General features: G+C 45.4%; 1 protein-coding gene across 1 annotated transcript in view; it reads right to left on the bottom strand.

Annotated features, from left to right (window-relative positions):
- Window positions 1-6,715: 6,715 nt before the first annotated feature.
- Window positions 6,716-23,312, bottom strand: part of LOC144686224 (solute carrier family 23 member 3-like) — a 94,468-nt gene continuing 77,871 nt past the window's right edge. Inside the window, exon 14 of the mRNA XM_078551314.1 lies at window positions 6,716-7,029. Coding sequence (XP_078407440.1) covers window positions 6,716-7,029 — 314 coding nt within the window. The remainder of the gene's footprint in view (window positions 7,030-23,312) is intronic.

Genomic DNA, 23,312 nt, shown 5'->3' with positions numbered 1-23,312 from the left:
GGTTGGGCTTTTAGCTCCAGCTGAACTTGTGGAAGGTTGGCCAAAATAAGAAGCAGATTTTCCAACCATCCTGGCCCCACGATGGGAACTCTCTCCCTAAACCCCTCTCACCTTACGACCTCTCTCCGCCCTCAGGGGCCTTTTCAAAACTCAGCAACCAGATTGACCAACAGCCCCCTCCACCTCCACACTCCCAAACTCCCAATCGTGCATGTTGCTTGTCAGTAAGTCCTTTTAAGTCTCAGAACGTTGGCCACTTTCCTTCCATTAATTGAGAAGTATATGATGAGGCCTTATTTAAATGAAAGATTTCACTCCCTTAAGGGTTTTGCCAGCCATTCTCCGGAAATATCAGGCATGCTGGGAAATCCAGGGTCTCATGGGAACTTCAACCACTTCGACCAGGGTGACTTCATTCCTCCAAAAAAAAAACACGATATAAGAGCAAATGTTGTTTTTGTTTTAAACAGATGTTCCTCCCAATGAGAATGTTCAAGGGCCTGACCCTCTGACATCTCCAATTCTGATTCGATACTGACCTGTGCCATTGCACAGCCATTCATCGGGTACAACCCATTTTGTTCACCGATTCCCTTGGCAGGACAGAGTGACCTTCTCAATGAAAACAGAAAATGCTGGAAATACTCAGCAGGCCAGGCAGCATCTGTGGAGAGAAAAACAGAGTTAATGTTTCAGGTGAATGACCCTTCAGAGTTCTGATGAAAGGCCATTGACCTGAAGCGTTAACTCTGTTTCTCTCTCCACCGATGCTGCCAGACCCGCTGAGCTTTTCCAGCACCTTCTGTCTTTATTTCAGATTTCCAGTAGCCACAGTATTCTGCTTTTGACCTTCCAAATATGTTGCCAGCTGTATTCAGTGAGCTATTTATTTGCCTTAACAAGTAATTAAGTGCTGTTTTACTTATTCCACATACATACACCAGGCTGTGCAACAATCTCAATCACTTATAAATGGTCAGTCAAGTCAGAACGTGTCTCCCTGGGCCTGGTGCATTACAATGATTCCGGCACTGTACAGAATTCTTAAAGAAACGTTTTGCAACCCAAACTGTCATTAAGGAAGATACCTGTACCCTTCGCTCAGTGATAGCTCTCTCAGTCTGAAGTTGTAAATTCAATCCCCGCTCCATGACATTGTCTAGGCTAACACTTCAGTGCCCTACTGAGGGAGTGCTGCACTGTCAGAGGTGCTGTCTTTTGACCAAAGTGTTAAGCCGAAGCCCATGCAGGTTGCCTATTCGGGTAAACGTATAAGTTCTTATTGACGCTGTTGAAATAAAAATGAACAGAGAGTCCCAGTGTGCTGCTCAAAAATTTGTCCCTCAGCCTACATCACCAAATTTGTTATCAGTTGGTCTTGCTGTTCGGGTATTGCCTGCTGTCTCTGCTTCTGTAACAATGGTGACAGTACTTCAAACTTAAAGCATTGGTCTTTCATTTTCAAAATCATGAGGGGGCTGGATAGAGTAGATTCCCGCTCGTCAAGGGATCGAGAACGAGAGAGCACGGATTTAAAGTGATTTGCAAAAGAAGCAAATGTGACGCGAGAAAAAAACTTTTCAGTGGTTCGGGTCTGGAATGCACTGACTGGAAGTGTGGTGGAGGCAGATTCAATCGAGGCATTCAAGGGGGCATTAGATGATTATTTGAATAGAAACAATGTGCAAGGGTACGGGGGGGTGGGGAAAGCAAGAGAATGGCACTAAGTCATGATGCTTATTTGGAGAGCCAGTGCAGACATGGTGGCCCAAATGGTCTCCTTCTGCACCATAACAATTCTGTGATTCAATGCTTTTTTGCCTGAAAGCAGCTATATAAATTCAGATTGTTTCTATTTCAGCACCTGTGAGGCCTCTCCTGTTGCACGGGTCACAATCTCAGAATAAAGGGTTGGTTGGGACCGAGATGAGGAGAAATTCCTTCACTCAAATGATTGTTAATCTTCGAAATCCTCTACTCCAGAGAACTGCCAATGCTAAGTTGAGTATATTCAAGACAGAGGTTGAGATATTTTTGGGCACTAAGGGAATTAAGGGATATAGAGCTGGCAGGTGGAGTTAAGGTGGAAGATCAGCCATGATCTTATTGGATAACAGAGCAGGCTCGAGGGGCTGTTCTCCTATTTCTTATGTTCTTATTAAGCTTCAGGATAAACTTGCTATTTTGTATTGGATTTCTCCTTCTGTGATGGGGGAAGCAGTGAATTGTGAGTAGATTTATGATGTCACAGGAGAGAAAGCTGCCCCAAAACATGGCTGTCTCCAGTTAGCAGAAGACAGGACAATGGGAGGTAAAGAGTAGACATCAGAAAGGGGACAGGTCTCCCTTTGTGATACTGAGCGTGTAGGGGAATATCAGTGGAAGGTATGTCACTATACAGTTCTTTACACTGTGGAAGGCAATACAAAATGGGAATTTCACCATTTTGTCTTCTTGCTAATCATTGACCATACAAGACATTTCTTCCACTCCCCTCTCCCCATCCTCTGCTAGTGCCATTCTGAGCCAACTACGGGAAGTAGATGCGTTTTCCCATCTCTTCTTATTGGGCAAGATTGACACATGGGGCTGAGTGTGGGGCTGGACATGGGACTGAGTACATGGCTGAACATGGGATTGAGCATGTGCCTGAACACGGGGCTGAACGTGAGACTGAACACAAGACTGAACGCGGGATTGAACGCGTGATTAAATGCAGGACTAAGCATGTGACTAAACACATTGTAAATGCAGGACTGATCATGTGACTGAACACAGGATTGAACACGGGACTGAATGCGTGACTGAATGCACATCTAATCATGTGACTAAACGTGGGACCGATCACGTGACTGAGTGCAGGATTGAACACAGGACTAAACATGTGACTGAATGCGTGACTGACACAGGACATAGCAGTGCTTGCCTCAGGCACCTTATAGAAATTAAATCTATATAATGAGTCTCTATTTACAGATCTATCCTTCTCCATGCTAAAGCTGATCTATTCCTCCCCAAAGACTTATTGATTTTATTTGATATTTGAAAGAATATATATTTCCCTCAATTGCAATAGTTGAATTTAGTGTGTGAATTTAGTGTGTGAATTTACACACCAGCTCTTGTGTGTTACTCATAAGATTTATTTTTGTACCTGTGAATTGTAATATAGAATTGTAAAAGTTGGCTGTCGATATGAATTTTATTATATTATATATTGAACTACTATCAGTCTGTAAAGTTTTAATTTAAAAGATTTTCAAGAACAAAGATATTTTTATCCTGCAATGTTATTCTGGAATATCCTGTGACATCTTAATCTTCCCATTGTACTTTGTTTCTTCTATTTAATGAATTAAAACTAATAACTAATCGGTGATGAGACCATTCTTGTGCTCTTGAGTTTAAAACGTTTACAAAAGGAAGAGGTGGATGATGTGGGGATAATAGTAGGGGGAGGGTTATCCAATCCATCATGCAGTGGTGTTCTCATTGTAGCACCCAACCAGCCCTTGAGTAACTCCAGGATTGCTGCTTCTACTATCCTACGCACCACACCATTTCAGGTACTAATCGATCTTTGTGAAGGTAACCGTCCCGATACCAATCCTTACATAGAGTCTTCAGCACAGGAACAGGCCAATTGGCCATCTTGCGTTCAATGGTTCATTGTCCTGTGTTTGATTATGAGTGTCTGATGACTGATCTATGCTCATTGTGATTGATTAGTTAAGCCTGGCGTGATGACTCAGAGAAAGTAGAAGAAAGCTATAGAAAGAGCTGGAAGCCAGAGCTAGAAGCATGGAGCAGATATTTTAAAGCATTGTGAATAAAACCTATTACACACAGCGAAACTAGTGTCATCTCTGCATAGACCTGAGATATAAAATATACAACAAGCCCAGTTGGCCCATGTGACATTTGGGCTCTGTGTGAGCCCTCACCGACCCTATTTCATGCCACCCTATCTGTATATCCTGCTATTCCATTCTCCCTCATGTACTCATCTAGCCTTCTGTTAAATGCATCTACACCATTCGCCTCAACTACTCCCTGTGGTAGTGAGTTCCACATTCTAACTATTCTCTGGATAAAAGAGTTACTCTGAATACCACATCTGAAAGGTATTGCACTCAGGAGAAGGTGGGGTTGAAAGAATGGGTTCTGAGCTCACTTCTGTGGCAGGCAGGCACAGGTGGGAGCTTCAAGGCCAGGATGTGATGCCAACCAAGGTCAAACAGCCCATCCATGTTTAGTGTTTGGGCTCACGCACGTTGAATGCTTGATGAAGCAAGATCCCTGGTAAGAGACACCACCCCTGGGGAATGGCAATGAAGCGCTCAGTGGGGGTGGGGGGGGCGGTGGGTGGGTGAAGAAGGAAGAGGGGGTGGGGGGTAGTCAGGGGAAAGGCTGATATGATAAATTTGCCAGAAAACTATAGAAACTTATTCCTTCCGCCGCCCACTCCAGGGATTCTTTAAGTTACGAGGCAGTGAGATGTGAAAAGCTTTTTTGCAGGTCCCAACCTGCAGAATCGAGACACTGAACATGTACTAGGCACAAATTAGGGGCTTGTTTGATGAGCAGGTCTGATGACTGCACTCCTCCATTCCCTCTCCTCTTCCCTCATCCCTCACCTCCTCCAATTCCTCCACTCCAGCTCCCTCGCACAGCCCTCTCCCCTCCCTGTTTCCCACCACCACCCCCTCCCCCCGACTCTCAATTCTCCGAAACGGAGAGATTCACCCTGCTATGGTGGCTCCTTGGCTGGGAATAATCCTGGAGGTGTCATCACAGGACCTCCTCCCTCCCAATTCCCCCTGACCACCACCTCCACACCTAGTCATTATCCAACATGTCCATTCTCCCAGTCCAGTCTCCCCACAGTCAAGTAGACAGCGAATGGGCTCTTCAGTAGCTTGATTGCAGAACATCTGACCATCAAAATCAAAACATCCACAACTTTTTATAACCGTTGAACAAAAGCGTTGAAAGAAAATGGGCGGAATCGTCCTTGAGTTGCACTGAGTGCAGTAGCGGGTGGGAAAAAAAACATTTTACCTGCCGGCCGCAATGGTGGTTTTTCCAAGCCGTATCGTCCCAATCCCACCTCATTAATCATGCATTCCCGGGAAACACGCTGGTTCAATGGTGGGCGGGCTCTCATTTGCCCGTCAGCCGTCACCTCACCGCTTCATCACGCCCGGCGCCATATTTAAAATGCAGTCACATACACACACCTCTCAGTGCTTCCAGCCCAGCTCTGCTGCACAGAAGACATGGCCCCGAAAGGCAAGAAGACTGCAGTCCCCCGATTCAGTGATGCATCCCTGGAACACCGTGGAGGCCTGCTGTGAAGTCCTCTACCCCCACTCTGGCTGCAGGAGATCTAGCAATCTCACCACTCCAGCTTGGTAGGCGATGGCAGTGGTGGTCAGTGCCAATGCTGCACAGAAGAGGTTGGCCATCCAATGCAGAAAGAGGATGAATGATCCCATCCATGCTGCCAGGGTAAGGCAACCATCTCATCACTCTAAACTCACACACTCAACCTGTCGCACATTCACCGGCATCTCACTCACTGCCAGCTCAAGGGACATCACCACTCACTCTCTCACACACACCCTCACATCTCCGTCTGGCCTCATCTCCTCTGGAGGCTGCCTCCTCAGCCCTCACCCTCTTGAGGCCACTTGCACAGGTCAACATGTATCCCCCCCACACACACCCTGGGATACCCTCCTTCCCCAGTACAGCCCTCGCCCTGCAGCCGTTGAAAAGCCACCCCCGCCTTCCGGCTGGTCTGGTAGGTAGAGAGCTGCCCGTGAGCCCCCCTCTAACAGTGATGTGGTGCTGCCTGTGAAGCCTGGCGCTGATGCCCAGGAGTGCTGCCCGAAGCGAGGTGGGCAAACAAACCTCGAAGTCCCGAGTGAAGTGCAGCTCACCAGGTGCACGTCGCTTATGTACAGTTGTGAAACACGTCAGCTTGTGCCCAGACGGTCCATTTTTGGGGGGGGGGGGTGATTCCGGCGAGCTGGGCTTATAATGATACGCGGATATATTACAATGAAGTTCCCGACGTGTGGCAGCGGGAAACGCGGCCCGACATTGACGGGCGGAGCGGACGATTACAAACTGGTTTCACAATGTCGTGAAGCCGAATTTTGGCCTTCTCGCCATATTGTCCGCTCACGCCGCCAAGCACGCCCGCTGCCAAAGGGCACGGAAAATTCCACCCAATGATTTTCTTTCCTCTCCAGGAGCAGTGTCCAGGAGATTAATCTTCTCTTTCTGGAACCTCCAGGCCAGTCCTGGAGAGTTGGGGACCACCATTTCCCTGTAAGGCTGCCAACTCTGGTTAGCCATATTCCTGGACCCATTCCTGAACCCATTTGGTTCACGACCTCTCGACTCCAACTTCCCCACAGAGGTGTCAGCTGTGGCTCAGTCCATAGCACCCTCGCCTTTGAATCAGAGGGTTGTGGGTTCATGTCCCACTCCTGGAAAACCAAGAACTGTGATTATACTCGAAAGAAGTTGCAATCTGTGACTGTTGGTAACTCGAAAGAGTTTCCCCACGTAGTCAAACAGCCCCATCATCTAACATTTTTAGAACTAATATGTAAAAGTGTGCAAAGAGAATGGAATTTTTTTAAAAAAAGTTTTGTTTTAATGGCCCTATGACTTTTCTCCTTGAGTTTTATCCCCAACAGCATTAAACCTCAAACCCTGGAGACTCTAGGGCAATCCTAGAGGAGTTGGCAACCCCAACTTCCCCTCCATTTGCGACAAGCTCGGGAGTTGGTAGTAAATCCTTTGTCTCCTCTCCCTCCACCGTAGGCTCTTGCACTGGTTCCGAGCTGGAGCACAGGTTGCAGAAAGGGAAGAACTTAATGCCCTGATACCTATGCAGGGCTGACGGCAACCGATAAACGTCGGTTAAGTCTTTTGGCTGATGACGATGATGACCTTCCAGCCTAGATTTGAAACCAGGAAAGTGTGCCACCAGCCCCCGCTCCTCCGATGTCCCTGAAATTAAACACGCAGAGCACATTTTCACCTAATTGAGCTTCCAATTATCATCAACATCCAACAGAGCCTGTCTGTATTTACACAGCATCTAGACTATACACAGACAATACATTTATCCCGACAAGATTAAATTCCTGCTATTCTGAGCCGATGAAGCTCCTTAATGTTTTTCTTCATCTCCAAGCTGATAGAACTGAACCTCCCAGAACCCCTCGATACAACTGCTGCCTGGACAGTAAGTGGGAGAAACCAGCCCCTTGAGGGTTGCAAAGGGACAGTGATGAGTGAAACAGTGGGAAAAGCTGAGTCGGATGAAATTCAAAATTGTGAAGAGTCATTGAGGGCTCAATTAGATAAAATGATGAGAAACCAGGGATTGTGGAAGAGCAGAGAGAGATTTAGGGGTCCACATACAGAATTGTTAAACACAAGCGGACAGGTACAATTTAAAATGCTAATAGGGAGTAACCTCTACAAGGATAGAGCGGTGGAATGGGACTGACTGGGTTGCTCCATGGAGAGTCGGCACAGATTCAATGGGCTGAATGGCCTTCTTCTGTGCTACAAATGACCCCATGGCTCTAATGTTAGCCCTTCTCTCAAGAGGGGCTGGAAGACAAATTGGTGGAAGTTATGTTTCACTTGTACAAAGTTCTGGTTAAACCACAGCAGGAGTAACTGGGGAGATGGTGCTGCACTGGTAATGTCATGAGATTATTCCTTATTTAAGGAGGGATGCAAATGCATTGGAAGCAGCTCAGAGAAGGTTTCCTAGATTAGTATCTGGAATGGGCGGGTTGTGTTTTGAGGAAAGGTTGGACAGGCTAGGCTTGTATCCGCTGGAGTTTAGAAGAGTAAGAGGCGACTTGATTGGAACATATAAGATCCTGAGGGGACTTGACAGGGTGGATGTGGAGAGGATGTTTCCTCCTGTGGGCGAATCTAGAACTGGGGGGTCACTGTTTAAAAATAAGGGGTCGCCCATTTAAGGCAGAGATGAGGAGAATTTATTTCTCTCAGGGGGTCATGAGTCTTTGGAACTCTCTTCCTCAAAAGGCGGTGGAAGCAGAGTCTTTGAACATTTTTAAGACAGAGCTGGATAGATCCATATTAAGCAAGAAGGTGAAAGGATATCGGGGGTAAGTGGGCATGTGGGTTTGAGGTTACAACCAGATCAGCCATGATCTTATTAAATGGCGGAGCAGCCTCGAGGGGCCGAGTGGCCTACTCCTGCTCCTAATTTATATTTTTGTATGTATACGTGTATGACTATTAATCAAAAGGCCCAAGCTGATGCTGTGGGGATGTTGCGATGGTGACCATGAATCTATCATTGATTGTCGTAAGAACCTATTTGGTTTACAAATGTCCCTTTAGGGAAGGAAATCTGCCCTCCTTACCCAGTCTGGCCTACATGTGACTCCTGGCCTACAGCAATGGGGTTGACTCTTAACTGCCCTCTGACATGGCCCCAGCAAACCACATCGTTCAAAGACAATTCGGGACAGGTGACCAATGCTGGACTTGTCACATCCCATGAAAGAAATGAGGAAAACAAGCTGGTTCAGTTCTGGACAGGGAGGATTCCTCCCGGCAGTGCAGATTCACCAAATGGTACCAGTTCAAAAGGGCACTCGATGTAATACTCGAAAAGGAAAAATTTGCTGGGCTACGGTCGAAGGTATGGGGAGTGGACCAAATTGTGATAGTTCTCTTAAAATGCTGACACAGGCACGATGGGCCAAAAGGTCTCCTTCTACGCTGTTCTAAGACGCATGAAAGTATCCTTAGCAAGCGGGCAGACTCGCCCTTCCTTCAGCCACACTCGGAAGTCCTGACATCCTTTCAGAGGCTCCGGACAGTAGCACAGATGAGTTCATAGAATCATAGAATGATACAGCGAAAGTAAGAGGAGGCCATTTGGCCTATCATTCCTGTGCTGGCTCTTTGGTTGAACTATCAAATCTTTGTTAAAATTATTTTTTCATGGGACGTGGGCGGCACTGGTGAGGCCTTCATTTTTGTTGCCCATCCCCAATTTCCCTTGAGAAGGTGGTGGTGAGCTGCCTTCCTTGAACCACTGCAGACCATGTGGTGTAGGTACACCTACAGTGCTGTTGGGAAGGGAGTTCCAGGATTTTGACTCAGTGAAGGAACGGTGATATATTTCCAAGTCAGGATGGTGAGTGACTTGAGGGGGGGGGACTTCCAGGTGGTGGTGTTCCAATGCATCTGCTGCCTTTGTCCTTCTAGGTGGTAGAGGTCACAGGTTTGGAAGGTGTAATTGAAGGAGCCTTGGTGAGTTGCTGCAGTGCATCTTGTAGATAGTACACACTGCTGCCACTGTGCGTTGGCGATGAAGGGAGTGGCTGTTGAAGGTGGTGGATGGGGTGCCAATCAAGCAGGGTTGCTTTGTCCTGGACGGTGTCAAGCTTCTTGAGTGTTGTGGGAGCTGCACTCATCCAGGCAAGTGGAGAGTATTCCGTCACACTCCTGACTTGTGCCTTGTAAATGGTGGACTACAAGGGGAGTCAGGAAGTGAGTTAAGAAAATAGTCCCACAGCGCTGTAGGCATTTCCCATTCAAGCATTTATCCAATTCCCTTTTGAAAGTTACTATTGAATCTGATTTCACCACTATTTCAGGCAGTGCATTCCAGATCATAGCAAGCTGTCTAAAATTAACCATCTCCCACCAATGCTTCTTTTGCCAAATATCTTAAATCTGGGTTACTGATCCTCCTGCCAGTAGAAGCAGTTTCTCTTTATCTTCTCTTATCAAAAACCCTTCATAATTTTGCACACATCTATTAAATCTCTGCTCCAAACAGAACAATCCCAGCTTCTCAGGTCTCTCCGTGTGACTGGAGCCACGAGGAATTGGATGAGGGAACATTCTATAAACTTTTATTGCATTCCTGCAGCTGTGTACTGTTAAGCACGTTTTAAGTCATTCCGTAGGTCTTCCAAAGGCACCCCTTTAAAAAAAAGGTTTTGAAATATGTTGTGACATTGAATCCTGCTAACTGGCAAGGTCACAGTTTCTGTCCTTGTTAATATAGGGAGTTGTCTCATTGCTGTCACAGGAACACTACAACCGAACTTAGCAAACCTCCACTCTGAACGAAAGTTAAGGTCGTAGGCACATAAGAACAGGAGGAGGCCATTCAGCCCCCTCCAGCCTGTCCCGCCATTCATTTAGACCATGGCTGACCTGTATCTCAACTCCAACCACCCGCTTTGGTCCTGTAATCCTTAATACCTTTACCCTGCAAACTGGGCAATCGTGCACCAGTCAAGGATGAAGCGTGGAGGTGTGACTTGTTCTATCTCACCAACAGAAACTGAGTTTCAGGGGGAAAGGGAGTTGGTTTGTGACTTTCAGGCAAAGCTCAAACTGTTCATAGAGTCATAGAGCCATAATGGCAGAGAAAGAGGCCATTTGGCCCATCAAACCTATGCTGGCTCTCTGCAGAGCAATTCAGTCTTTCAACATCTAGAAGCATAAGAATAGGAACAGGCTATTCAGCCTTTCTAGCCTGTTCCAGCCATTCAATGAGATCATGGCCGATTTGTACTTTAGCTCCTACTACATGCTTTTCTTCCGTAGCCCTCAACGCACTTGCCCAACAAAAAATTACCAATCTCAGTTTGGAAACTTTCAATTGATCCCCAGCCTCAACAGTTTGGGGAAGTTGGAGTTGGTGGGGGGGCAGGAGGGTGGGGGGGTTGAGGGGGTGGACAGAGTTCTTGATTTTCACTCCCCTTTGTGTGAAGAAGTGCTTCCTGACAGCATCCCTGAATAGCCTGGCTCTGATTTTAAGGTTGTGCCCCCTTGTTCTGTCAGGTCTTTTCTTCCTGATGACTATCTCGCTGGATAGTGCATGGTCTGTGACCACCAGGCAGGAATGAAATGAGGTCTTGTTGCTCCTTCCCCACCCCTGTGGCTGATACTTACTGGCCACATGACCAGCAGCCCATGAATCTTAACCATTCATTCTCCCCACCACCGACACACAGTAGCAGCAGTGTATACCATCTACAAGATGCACTGCAGCACCTCGCCAAGGCTCCTTTGACAGCACCTTCCAAACCCACGGCCTCTACCATCTAGAAGGATAAGGGCAGCAGATAGATGGGAACACCACCACCTGGAAGTTCCCCTCCAAGTCACTCACCATCCTGAAATATATCGCCGTTCCTTCACTGTTGCTGGATCAAACTCCAGGAACTCCCTTCCTAACAGCACTGTGGGTGTACCTACACCACATGGACTGCAGCGGTTCAAGAAGGCAGCTCACCACCACCTTCTCAATTAGGGATGGGCAATAAGTGCTGGCCTTGACAGTTGACACCTCTATCAAGGCCACTTGAGTAGAGTTGCAGGAGAGGATGCTGACACACAAGGGACTGTAGCTCAGGGTGAGTCACTGCCATCACATGAAGGTGGAGAAATGCTGAATCAAGATCCTTTCTAAGCTTCCTGAATGCATAAAATGGTTGATTATTTTCTGCACCAAATTGCCACATTTACTATTGACCACGGGAAGGCTGTCAAAATGAATTCAACAACTTGCATTTATATAGCGCCTTTAACATTGTAAAACATCCCAGGTCCCATCATAGGAGCATTATTAAACAGAATTTGGCACTAAGTCATATATAGGAGGTATTAGGGCAGGTGAACAAAAGCTTGGTCAAAGAGGTAGGTTTTAAGGAGCTTCTTAAAGGTGGCAGGAGAGAGAAATGGAGGGGTGGGGAGGTTTAGTGAGCGATTGCGAGGTTTTATGGTGTGCATGACTGAATGGGGCAATTTCCAATGGTGGAGTGAAGGGAGTGAAAGAGGTACAAGAAACCAAAGTTAAAGGAATGCAGGGTAAAGGCAGGTATATGGAGTTAGGTCCATAGGTCAGTCATGATCTCATCAAATGGCAGAACAGACTGGAGGGGCTGAATGGCCTCTTTCTGTTCCTATGATTCATTGAGAGAGAAAATGTTGTCCATGAGCAAAAATAAAATCTTATCATTGCGTTGATCCTTCCTATTGTCAGGAGGCTAAGACCTCATACTCTGTTTTTATGATGTGCTCATGGCTAACTTCTAACATTTCATGGTAGAATTTAGCATTCAGCTTGAGAGTGAGAAACCTGGGTTGGGAACAACTTGCTAAACTTAAATAAGGGTAATTACAATGGAATGAGGGCAGAGGTGGCTGGAGTGGAGGGAAAGCAGTTTGGCAGAAATTATAGTTGATGAACAATGGCAGACATTTAAGAAAATAGTTCATGACTCTCAACAAAGATATATTCCAGTGAGGAAGAGGGATTCAAGGAAGGGGATAAACCAACCATGGTTAACCAAGGAAGTTAAGGGCAGTATCATTTTGAAAGAAAAAGCATACAATGTGGCAAAGATTAGTGGTAAGCCAGAGGATTGGGATAGTTTTAAAAACTAACAAAAGATGACCAAAAATAATAAAGAGGGAGAAAATAAACTTTGAGGGTAAACTAGCAGGTAATATAAAAATGGACAGTAAGAGCTTCTTTAAATATATTAAAAGGAAGAGAGAGGCCAAAGTGAACATAGGCCCCTTAGAGAATGAGGCTGGGGAAATAATAATAGGGAACCAGGAAATGGCAGAGGAGTTGAATAAATAATTTGCTTCAATCTTCACGGTAGAAGACACTAATAGCATTCCAAAAATACTAAATAATCAAGGGACAAAAGGGGGGAAGAAATAAATACAATAACTATCACCACAGAAAAAGTACTAGGGAAACTAATGGTTAAAGGCCCATAAGTCCCCTGGACCTGATGGGTTGCATCCTAAGATATTAAAGGAAGTAGCTACAGTGATAGTGGATGCACTTGTAGCAATCTTCCATGAACCCATAGGTTCTGTAAAAGTCCCAGAGGATTGGAGAATGGCCAATGTAACACTCTTATTCAAAAAGGGAGGGAGACAAAAAACATGTAACTTTAGGCCAGTTAGCTTAACATCTGTCATTGGGAAAATGTTAGAGTCCATTATAAAGGATGTAATAGCAGAGCATTTAGAAATACATAATCTAATCAAGCAGAGTCATCATAGCTTCATGAAGGGGAAATCATGCCTAACAAATTTATTAGAATTCTTTGAGGAGGTAACAAGCAGGATAGATAAAAGGGAACTAGTAGATGTAATATATTTGGATTTCCAAAAGGCATTTGATAAGGTACTGCACATAAGGTTACTTAATAAGATAAGAGTCCATGGTATTGGAAGTAGTATATTAGCATGGATAGAGGATTGGCTAACTAATGGAAGACAGAGAGTTGGGATATGAGGGCATTTTCAGGATGGCAACCTGTAACTAGTGGAGTGACACAAGGATCAGTGCTGGCCCTCAATTGTTTACAATATATATTAATGACTTAGATGAGGGCAGTGAAAGTACTATAGCCAAATTTGCAGATGACACAAAAATAGGTGGGAAGGCAAGTGGTGAGGATGACACCAAGAGTCTACAGAGAGATATAGACAGATTAAGTGAGTGGGAAAAACTTGGCAGTTGGAATATAATGTGGGAAAATGTGAGGTTATGCACTTTGGCAGGAAGGATAGAGGAGCTGAATATTATTTAAATGGAGAAAGACTGCAGAAAGCTGCAGCACAGAGGGATTTGGGAGTCCTTGTGCATGAATCCCAAAAAGCTAACAAACAAGTTCAGCAGGTAATAGGGAAGGTAACTGGAATATTGGCCTTTATTTCAAAGGGAATGGAATATAAAAATAGGGAAGTCTTGCTAAAACGATACAAGGCACCAGTTAGACCACACCTAGAATACTGTGAACAATTTTGGTCCTCTTATCTAAGGAAAGACATACTGGCATTGGAGGCAGTCCAGAGAAGGCTCACTAGGTTGATCCCGGGTATGGAGGGATTTTCTTATGAGGAGAGGTTGAGTAGGTTGGGCCTGTGCTCATTGGAGTATAGAAGGATGAGAGGAGACCTTATTGAAGCATATAAGTTTCTTCGGGGGCTTGACAGGGTAGATGCTGAGAGGTTGTTTCCCCTTGTGAGAGAGTCTAGGGCCAGAGGGCATAATCTCAGAGTAAGGGGTCGCCCATTTAAAAGAGAGATGAGGAGGAATTTCTTCTCTCAGAGGGTAGTGAACCTGTGGAATTCCTTACCACAGAGGGCTGTAGGGACTGGCTCATTAAGTATATTCAAGGCTGAGATAGACAGATTTTTAATCAGTAAGGGAATCAAGGGTTATGGGGAAAAGGCAGGAAAGTGGTGTTGAGGACTATCAGATCAGCCATGATCTCATTGAATGGCAGAGCAAACTCGATGGGCCGAATGGCCTACTTCTGCTCCTACATCTTATGGTCTTATAGTCTAAGGCCCTTTTTTAAAATGGCTGGAGTCATGTCTGTCCGTGACCCTTGAAAAATAAGAGCTAATATGGCAATTTCGCAGAAACTAACGCCTTGTTATCCCTGAAGACCTAATGACCCTGTGGGCTGCAGAAACCAAAGTTAAAGGGAACTGTACAAAGGCTATCTATATTTCATAAGTCAGGCCTGGCCAACCGGAGCAATTCATCTGCTTGGACAAAAGACCCTGCAACCTCCCTTTAAGACTTAATGGTTGGAACATTAACAATCTCAGGGACCCAGGCAAAGGGATACACGTCCTTTGTCAAAGCCAGAGTGGAGATGTTGGGGTCATGTGACTTGAACCCCTAGCTGGGGGAATCAGCAATATTGCCTTGTGGAGCTGCAAAGCTCAGTCTGCCATTCTTCCATCCACCAAGCAGCAGCACAGAAAAGGGGCTCTGTCCAGGTTTGAATGCCTGGCCCCATTTCCACTGTCTCGACTGGAACCTCTGTACTGCCGCCTATAACTTGTTTCATCTTTGCGTGCCTATCTCATCATGGAAGTCATCGCTACTGGTAAAGTGAATTATCCAGCATCAGTTTTCAACCTGCTGACCTTGGTGAAGGAACACACCATTGGACTTTGATTCTGAGCACTGGAATCACACGAAACAATAATTCTTTTCTCTGTGGCCCTTGTCCTGTAAATTTTACTTTCTCTATCCCTCTTTTATTGTATGAGTGCACATGGGGCTACGTCGGGACCCCCTCCCACATTTTAAGTGTGTGCAAATAAACTAACCCTCTGAGTTTATCCTATATCTAGTTTGCTGTAGGGTTAGTAATAGAAAATTGGATCATGCCAAAACTGAGGGGTTGGGAAACACACTACCGCTTATAAAGAGGAAGCAAATCAAAACACTTCTCTGTTTACGGACAGGTGGTGAGAAGTGAAATTAACCTCCCTCCTGTCTGTAACACTGACTAATAGAGTTTAACATGACACATCAGAGATGGATCAATGCCGTCATTTTTGACCGATGTTTTGATGCAATAAAGTTTCTGCTCCTGTGCAGTTTGGGTCTTGGCTATAAAACCTCTTATCAATTTTTTCTAAACTCATAAAAGAATTGTAATGGTATATTCTTGTGTTTATGTGGTAACACTCTCCGTAAAAGGTTTACAGCATGAAAGCAAAGTGCAAGCAACAGCACAAATGCATTTAGCATCATTCTGCAATATCCCAACAACTGGAGTGGGAAAGGCAGTGGGGGTGGGGGTGGGGGGGGTGTGGTGGGGGTGTGTGTGGAGGGGTGGGGATGGTGATGAAGAAATTCCTGTATAGTGAGGCTGAAAACATAATGTGTAAGTTTGCTCTGCTCAATGTTTCAGATAAAAAAGTTCTACATTTCTATAGCGCTTCTCATGACCCTTGGGCATCCCAATGTGTTTTACAGCCAATCAACTACTTTTGAAGTATTGCTGAAAAAAGAGACACACTTTTGAAGCTTTTCATCTTGCACTCATCAGGACAGATGCAAGAATACCAAATTTCAAAGGGAGCAACAATTTATGCTGCATAGCAAAAGGGTGCTGATTGCTTGGCAATTGAGCTCTGAATGGTCAAGGAGTTGCCATGGAGAATGCAGCAGGGAATTATTGTCCCCAGGCTTTTCTTTAATTTAAAAATGCCACAATGCCTGGTTATGTTCCTTTTCCCTACAGACGACAGGTCCCTGCTTGTAAATATATGTAGCTTCCCGCAAGCGTAAGTGAGCCACATTGTATAAATTGTTGCTCCCTTTCAAAATCGAGTGCAAGATGAAAAGCTTTGAGAGGATGTCTCTTCTATCTGTAACACTCAGGTTCTGTACTACCAAGTGACTAATTATATACTTTTGAAGTGTAGTCACTGTTGCAATGTAGAAAAGCAGCAGCCAATTTGTGCACAGAAAGGTTGCGCAAGCAGCAGTAAGATAGCCATCTTGCTCGGTGATGTTGGTCGACGGGTTAATATTGGTCAGGACAGAAGGACAACTTCTCACTGCTTTTCTTCAAAATGGTGCCACGCCCAACTGAGAGGGCAGGCGGGGCCCTTGCTGATCCCAGGGGTATCACTCTCACTTCTGAGCCGGGAAGTTGAGCGTTCAAGTCCACTCACTTAGGTGAATATCAATGACCCAACAGCACTATTTTGGGGAAGAGCAGGGAGTTCTCCCCGCTGCCCTGGACAAAATTTATCCTCAGCCAACATCACTAAAGCAGATGATCTGGTCATTATCTCATTGCTGTTTGTGGGAGCTTGCTGTGCACAAACTGGCTGCTTCATTTCCTACCCCACAACACTGACTACACTTCAAAGGTGTTTCATTATCTCTATAACATTAAAACATTTGGCATGTCCAGGGTCATGAAAGTTGCTATATAAATGCAATTTCTTCTTTCTTGGCCTTAGTTACATCAGTACATTTCTCCTTGCGTTCCCCATCCTCCACAATTCCTCTTGGCTTCCAAACATGTGCATCATAAATACTCTCCTTTTCCAGTCTGTCCCTCACCCTCCCACTTCCTTTGACCCCCCCCCACAATCCCACCCAAGATGCAACTGTTGGTCTCCTTCATTGTGAATTCGCTCATTGTGAGTAAAGGAAAGATTTCACCTGGAGTCGCCAGGCGAGGATTAACTTTTAACTTTCAAAAGATGTTTCTAACACTGATTAGTGCCCAGAGTGACTCAACCACAGGTCATTCCAGGTGCTGAGGCTGATAAAGATCGGAGCCGCCCCTGTTTACATTGGAGTCTGACAGCGAGATGGTTCCAGTGAGAGATTAGAGACCAGCATTGCACGTAACACTTTAAAACTAGCTGGGGCCAGTGGACCAACCTCTAACACATGCCTCCGAGCTGATCTGAATTGCGACTCAGAACAGCAGCATTCAGTATCCTAGGTCTGGTTTACAGGCATGAAAGTGTGGCATCCTATTTCTCCAGACAGGCCACAATAGACACTATATTCCAGCGCTGTGTTTAGCAAACTTTGAGTTTAAGGCTGTCAAGGCCGTATATTTTGCCCATCCCTAATTACCCTTGAGAAGAGGGCAATGGGCCTTCTTCTTGAGCCATAGCAGGTCTATGCGATGGAGTTACTCCCACAACGGTTAGGGGCTGTTTTTATTATTCTTTCTCGGGTTCGGGGCATCACGGGCCAGGCTGTCATTTGTGGCCTATCCCTGGTACAACTGAATGGCTGGCTGGGCCGCCTCCGAGGGCTGACCAGAGTCAACCAGGAACAAAAACAAAAATAGCTGGAAAAACTCAGCAGGTCTGACAGCATCAGCGGAGAGGGACACAGTTAACGTTTCGAGTCCGTATGACTCTTCATCAGAACTAAGGAAAAATAGAAATGAGATGAAATATAAGCTGGTTTAAGGGTGGGGGTGGGGGGGTGGGACAGGTAGAGCTGGATAGAGGGCCAGTGATAGGTGGAGGCAAAGAAGAGATTGCCAAAGAAGTCATAGACAAAAGGACAAAGGGATGTTGATGGCGGGGACTGGAGTCACTTATAGACCAGATCAGGCAAGGACGGCAGATTTCCTTCCCTAAAGAAATATTGGTGAGAGTGAGTCAGTTGGATTTTTAATGTCAATCCATCAGCTTCGTAGTCAAACAAAAGCGGAATACTTGCAGGTGCTGGAAGTCTGAAATAAGAGCTCAAGATGCTGGAAATAGTCAGCAGGTCAGGCAGCATCTGTGGAGAGAAGCAGGGTTAATGGGCTGGATCTAATGGAGCCCACTAGAGCTGGCTAAGTGGTGGGTGGGGCTGCACATCCCATTCCTGCTGGCGGGAAAACTGACCACCATGATCTACAGCAGGAATGGGCTGACATGGAGGAACCGGCCCACTGGCTAATTAGGTTCATTATTGAGCCAATTAAAGGCCGTTCTCCCTGAGCCCATTGGGATTTAGTGGTGGCTCAGGGATTCTCCCAAACTTGTTGCCCGTGTCTCCTTAAGGCTGCCTCACAAACCCTGATGGGTTATCCAGCTGTTTCCTGGAGGCCCCTCCTTCAAAGACACTTTGTGCCCGACTGAGTTACCTGACATTGGGAAAGGGGTTGCCCACTGACAGCCACCCCTTTGCTCTTGCAACTGACACCCATGCCCCCCCCTCATCGGAGAACCCCTCCCCGCGACTCCCAACCTGCCAACACTCACCTGTAGCCTGGGTCCCTTGTCGATTCTCGGCCTCCAGTGGGTGCATTACCAGCAGTAGCCACCTCTCCCAGTGACACTGAGGAGCAATGGAGAGCTGCTGACCTCTGATTGGTCAGCAGCTGGCCTCTGATTGGCCGAGGACAAAGCAACCCTCTTGATTAGCACCCCATCCACCACCTTCAGCATTCACACTCTCCACCGCCGACGCACAGGGGCAGCAATGTGTACCATCTACAAGATACAAACCTCCTTCGACAGCACCTACCAAACCCATGACCATCTAGAAGGACAAGGACAACCCTACCATCTAGAAGGACAAGGGCAGCAGATGCATGGGTACACCCCCACCTGCAAGTTCCCCTCCAAGCCACACACCATCCTGACTTGGAACTATATAGCCATTCCTTCATTGTCGCTGGGTCAAAATCCTGGTCTAGCTATTGACACCCACACCCCATGAACAAATAAATAAATAAAAGCCCTTGAAGTGGGCTCAATTTCCAGCTCCGGGGTCCTAAATCCCAGGGGAGGCCCGACACTGGCTATTGAAATGCCCGCTTGGCACTTAAGTGACATGGGCCACCCACCGGTGGGGTGGGACAAGCATTGGGAACGTTAAATCCAGCACAAAGTTTCAGGTCAATGATTTTACATCAGAATGCTTTGTGGTCACTTTTGGATACTGGATTTTTAAAATTCAGTTTTTATTTTCAGACTTTTTAAAATGAATTCAAATTCTCCAAATGTCATGGGGGTGGATTTGAACACCTGCTCTTTAGATTATGAGTCCAGACCTCTGGATTATAAATCCAGGCCATTGAGTTACTAGCCTGGGCCTCTAGATAACAAATCAAAGTGGTGGTGTAGTGGTGTTGTCACTGGACTAGTAACCCAGATACCCAGGGTAATGCTCTGGGGACCCTGGTCTGAATCCCACCATGGAAGATGGTGAAATTAGAATTCAATTTAAAAAGAATCTGTAATTAATGACCATGAAGCCATTGTTATAAAAACTCATCCGATTCCCTTTAGGGAAGGAAATCTGCCATCCTTACCTGGTCTGGCCCACATGACTCCAGACCTACAGCAACGTGGTTGACTCTTAAATGGCTTTGCAAGGTTCTCAAGGGCAATTAGAGATAGGTAATGCTGGCCTAGCCAGTGATCCCATGAACAAATAATAAAAGCCAACATTACACTACAATGCCCAGAATGTTGATCCAGCAACAATAAAGGGACAGCAACACATATTCAAATAGTCGCTAGTACAGAACTTGAATACTGTTGAAAAGAGAGACATGTTGCACTCATCAGGACAAATGCAAGAATGCCAAATTTCCAACAATTTATACTACAGGGGAGGAGGGTGCTGATTGGTTGGTAAGTAAACTCTGAAAAGCCTTGCACCTTTTTTGAATTACCCAGGAGCTTGGGAGTCTACAATTCCCCATTGCTTTATCCATGACAACGCCTTGGCAATCAGGGTTGACTTGCCGACCAATCAACACCCTTTTATCCTGTAGTATAAATTGTTGTGATTGCCCGAAATTTGGCATTCTTGCATTTGTCCCGTTGAGTGAAAGATGAAAAGCTTCGGCAACACCTCTCCTTTTTCAACAATATACAAATCCAAATCGTGATATGTGACTTGGAGGTGAAGATGCCCCCACAATATCACTGCTGTTGTTCTCCTCCTCAATGTTACAGTGTTATAAGTTGTGGGACGGGGTTAGGGCAGTTGGTGGGGATCTGCTGTTTAAGGCTTTGCTGTAGCGTGTCCTGTCGAGCGCAGCTGATCTGAAGCTACAGTGTACCAGTGATGGAGGGGAACAGACGCTGAGCCAAATGTGATGGTACTTGCAGTTGAGATTATGTACTCACATCGGGAGTGGGTCTTAAACCCATAACCTTCTAATTCAGAGGCAAGTGCCATCACTAAGCCAAGCTGAGACAGTATGCTAGAACTGAACGTGGCACACAAATGGCGTGTACCAATATATTCTTATTTTTCCAAAACCTTGAGCTACCCTGCGTTTGAATCTGCAGTCTTGTGTAATTACTGGGTTTTAACAGCAACATTTAACAATTTCAATAATTTGCATTTATATCACACATTCAGTCTAACAAAAGATCCCAGGAAGCTTATTACAGAAGGAAAAATGCAAAGTAATGGACAAAAAAAAACAGGTTTTAGGAGTTGGGAAGGCCAACCAGAATCTTGTTCAAAGGAGGAGGAGTAAAAGAATTATAGAATAATAGACTGCATAAAATGAGGCCATTCAGCCCATCATGCCTGTGCTGGTTCTTTGAAAGAACTATCCAATTAGTCCCACTCCCCTTGCTCTTTCCCCATAGCCCTGAATTTTTTTCCTTTTCAGATATTTATCCAATTCCTTTTAGAAAGTTCCTATTAAATCTACTTCCACCGCCCTTTCAGGCAGCACATTCCAGATCACAACAGCTCGCTCTGTAAAATGATTTCTCCTTATTTCCTCACTGAATTTTTGGCAAATTAGATGAACTGTTTATCAATTTACTTCATTAAAGGTGTCATATAAATGCAAGTTATTGTACTGTCCTCTGGCTACTGACCTTCCTGCTGTATAATATAAATACATGAGGTACTTGACAGGTGGCCTGAAGCCTGGGTTTTAGCAAAGTTGGTGACTGTCAGGAAGACGGAAAGAAATAAAAAGCGCCTGAATTTTTTGGCCCTGGGAAATGCCCCTTTTATTGGCTGGATCAAAATAGGCCCAGAATGGGAACATTAGCAATGTTCCTCATCACCTGTGCTTAAGCTTATCACAAGGTTCTTAATGTTAAACTTAGAACTACCGGCTTGGATCAATTGAATGCAAACAGATTCAGGCACTACAGAGGTGCTATAAACAACCTGCATTTGTGTAGCAGCTTTGAGCATGATAAAATATCCCAAGGAAATTGCTTCACAGAAGCAATTAACACACTAAATTTGACTCCCAGCTATGTAAAGGAAGGTGACCAAGAGCTTGGTCAAAGAGTTTGATTTTAAGGAGTGTACCCAAGGAGGAGAGAGAGAGGTGGAGAGGTTTAGGAAGGAAATTGCAGAGCTTATGGCCTAGGTGGCTGAAGGCACGGATGCCAATGGTGGAGCAATGAAACTCAGGGGTGCATAAGAGGCAAGAGTTGGAGGAATGCAGAGACCTTGGAGTGGTTGGAGGAGGCTCCAGAGATAGGGAGGGGTGTGAGGCCATGGAAGTATTTGAAATTAGGGGTGAGAAGCTTAAAATCAAGGCATTGCCGGACTGGGAAGCCAATTGGTCAGTGAAAGGGTGATGGGTGAACAGGACTTGATATCTCTTGCAACAGCAGGCAACTTATCTCTGGAAATATAAGGCTTCGCCACCTCAGTTTTGGAGAGGGGAAGAGAGAACTAGCAACAATGAACAAGAAGGAAAGATGAGTTACATTGAACTGAGGCTTGAGTGACCTTCGCAACCTGGTGTGGTTTGCCCAGTGTAAACCTCTTCAAAGAGCCTTATCATATTCTCTGTAAGCTCATTGATAATGTTCTCATCAGATGTGTGTGTGGGGGTGGGTAGGGTGGAGTCATATCCTGTTGAAACAATAAGTTTCAGATAGGCTCCAGGTCACTGAAGCCCTTATGCCTGACATAACTGGCAAAAGGTCTGTTTACATATGGCTGTAAATACAGATTCATTCAGAATTGCCATTGCTTTTGAATCAAACCTTACAATCCTTTCAAATCAATGGGTCCCGTCCCCATTCCTAGCTGAAAGGAGAGTTAGGGGAATGGGAGCTAGTTTGACTGTGGTGGTGCACACATTTTGAAACAGCTAATGGTGTTACTGAGACAACAAGATTCTCTCCTCCTGACATCTTAGGGAGGAATTTCACTTTATTGGAACTTTTTTCCAAATAGTATTTTCCTCTTTGCTGCCCCTTTATTAAGGGACTCGTGTCTTGCCAAGTCATAACACTCCCAGAGACACGACTGTTAAAAAAGAAAGACTTGCATTTCTAAAGCATCTTTCAGGACTTCAGGGTGTCCCAAAGTGCCATACAACCAATGAAGTGTAGACACTGGTGTGATGCAGGAAAAGCAGCAGCCAATTTGCACACAGCAAGCTCCCACAAACAGGGCTAAATTTGATGACTGGTTAATGTGATTTGGTGAAGTTGGCTTGAGGAATAAATATTGGTCGGGACACAGGGCTGAACTCCCCTATTCTTCTCGAAATAGTGTCATGGGATCTCTTATGTCAACCTGAGAGAGCAGATGGAGCTTCAGTTTAATGTCTCATCCAATAGGTTGCACCTCTGGCAGTGCAGTATTCCCTCAGTACTGCATTGGAAGAGTCGGCCTAGATTTTAAGCTCCGGTCTCTGCTAGGATTTAATGGGAGAGAGGCAGAAACATTTTAAGAAAGACAAAGCTTGCATTTCTATAGCATCTTTCATGACCCCAACCCGTTTCTCAGCCAATGAAATATTTTGAAATGTAGTCACTGTTGTAATGAATGAAATCCAGCAATCAATTTGCACCCAGGAAGCTTCCGCAAACAGCAATGTGATAAAGACCAGATAATGTGCTTTTAGTGATGTTGGTGGAGTGATAAATACTGGTCCAATAGCTTTGCTCATCTTTGAAATAGTGCTGTGGGAGCTTTGCAGTACACATGGGAAGGCAGGTGGGCTCTTGAT

This window comes from Cetorhinus maximus, chromosome 11, assembly GCF_964194155.1.
Source record: "Cetorhinus maximus chromosome 11, sCetMax3.hap1.1, whole genome shotgun sequence".
Lineage (NCBI taxonomy): Eukaryota > Metazoa > Chordata > Chondrichthyes > Lamniformes > Cetorhinidae > Cetorhinus > Cetorhinus maximus.
The sequence above is the reverse complement of the archived record's forward strand: the minus strand, read 5'-3'. Positions and strand labels throughout refer to the sequence as shown.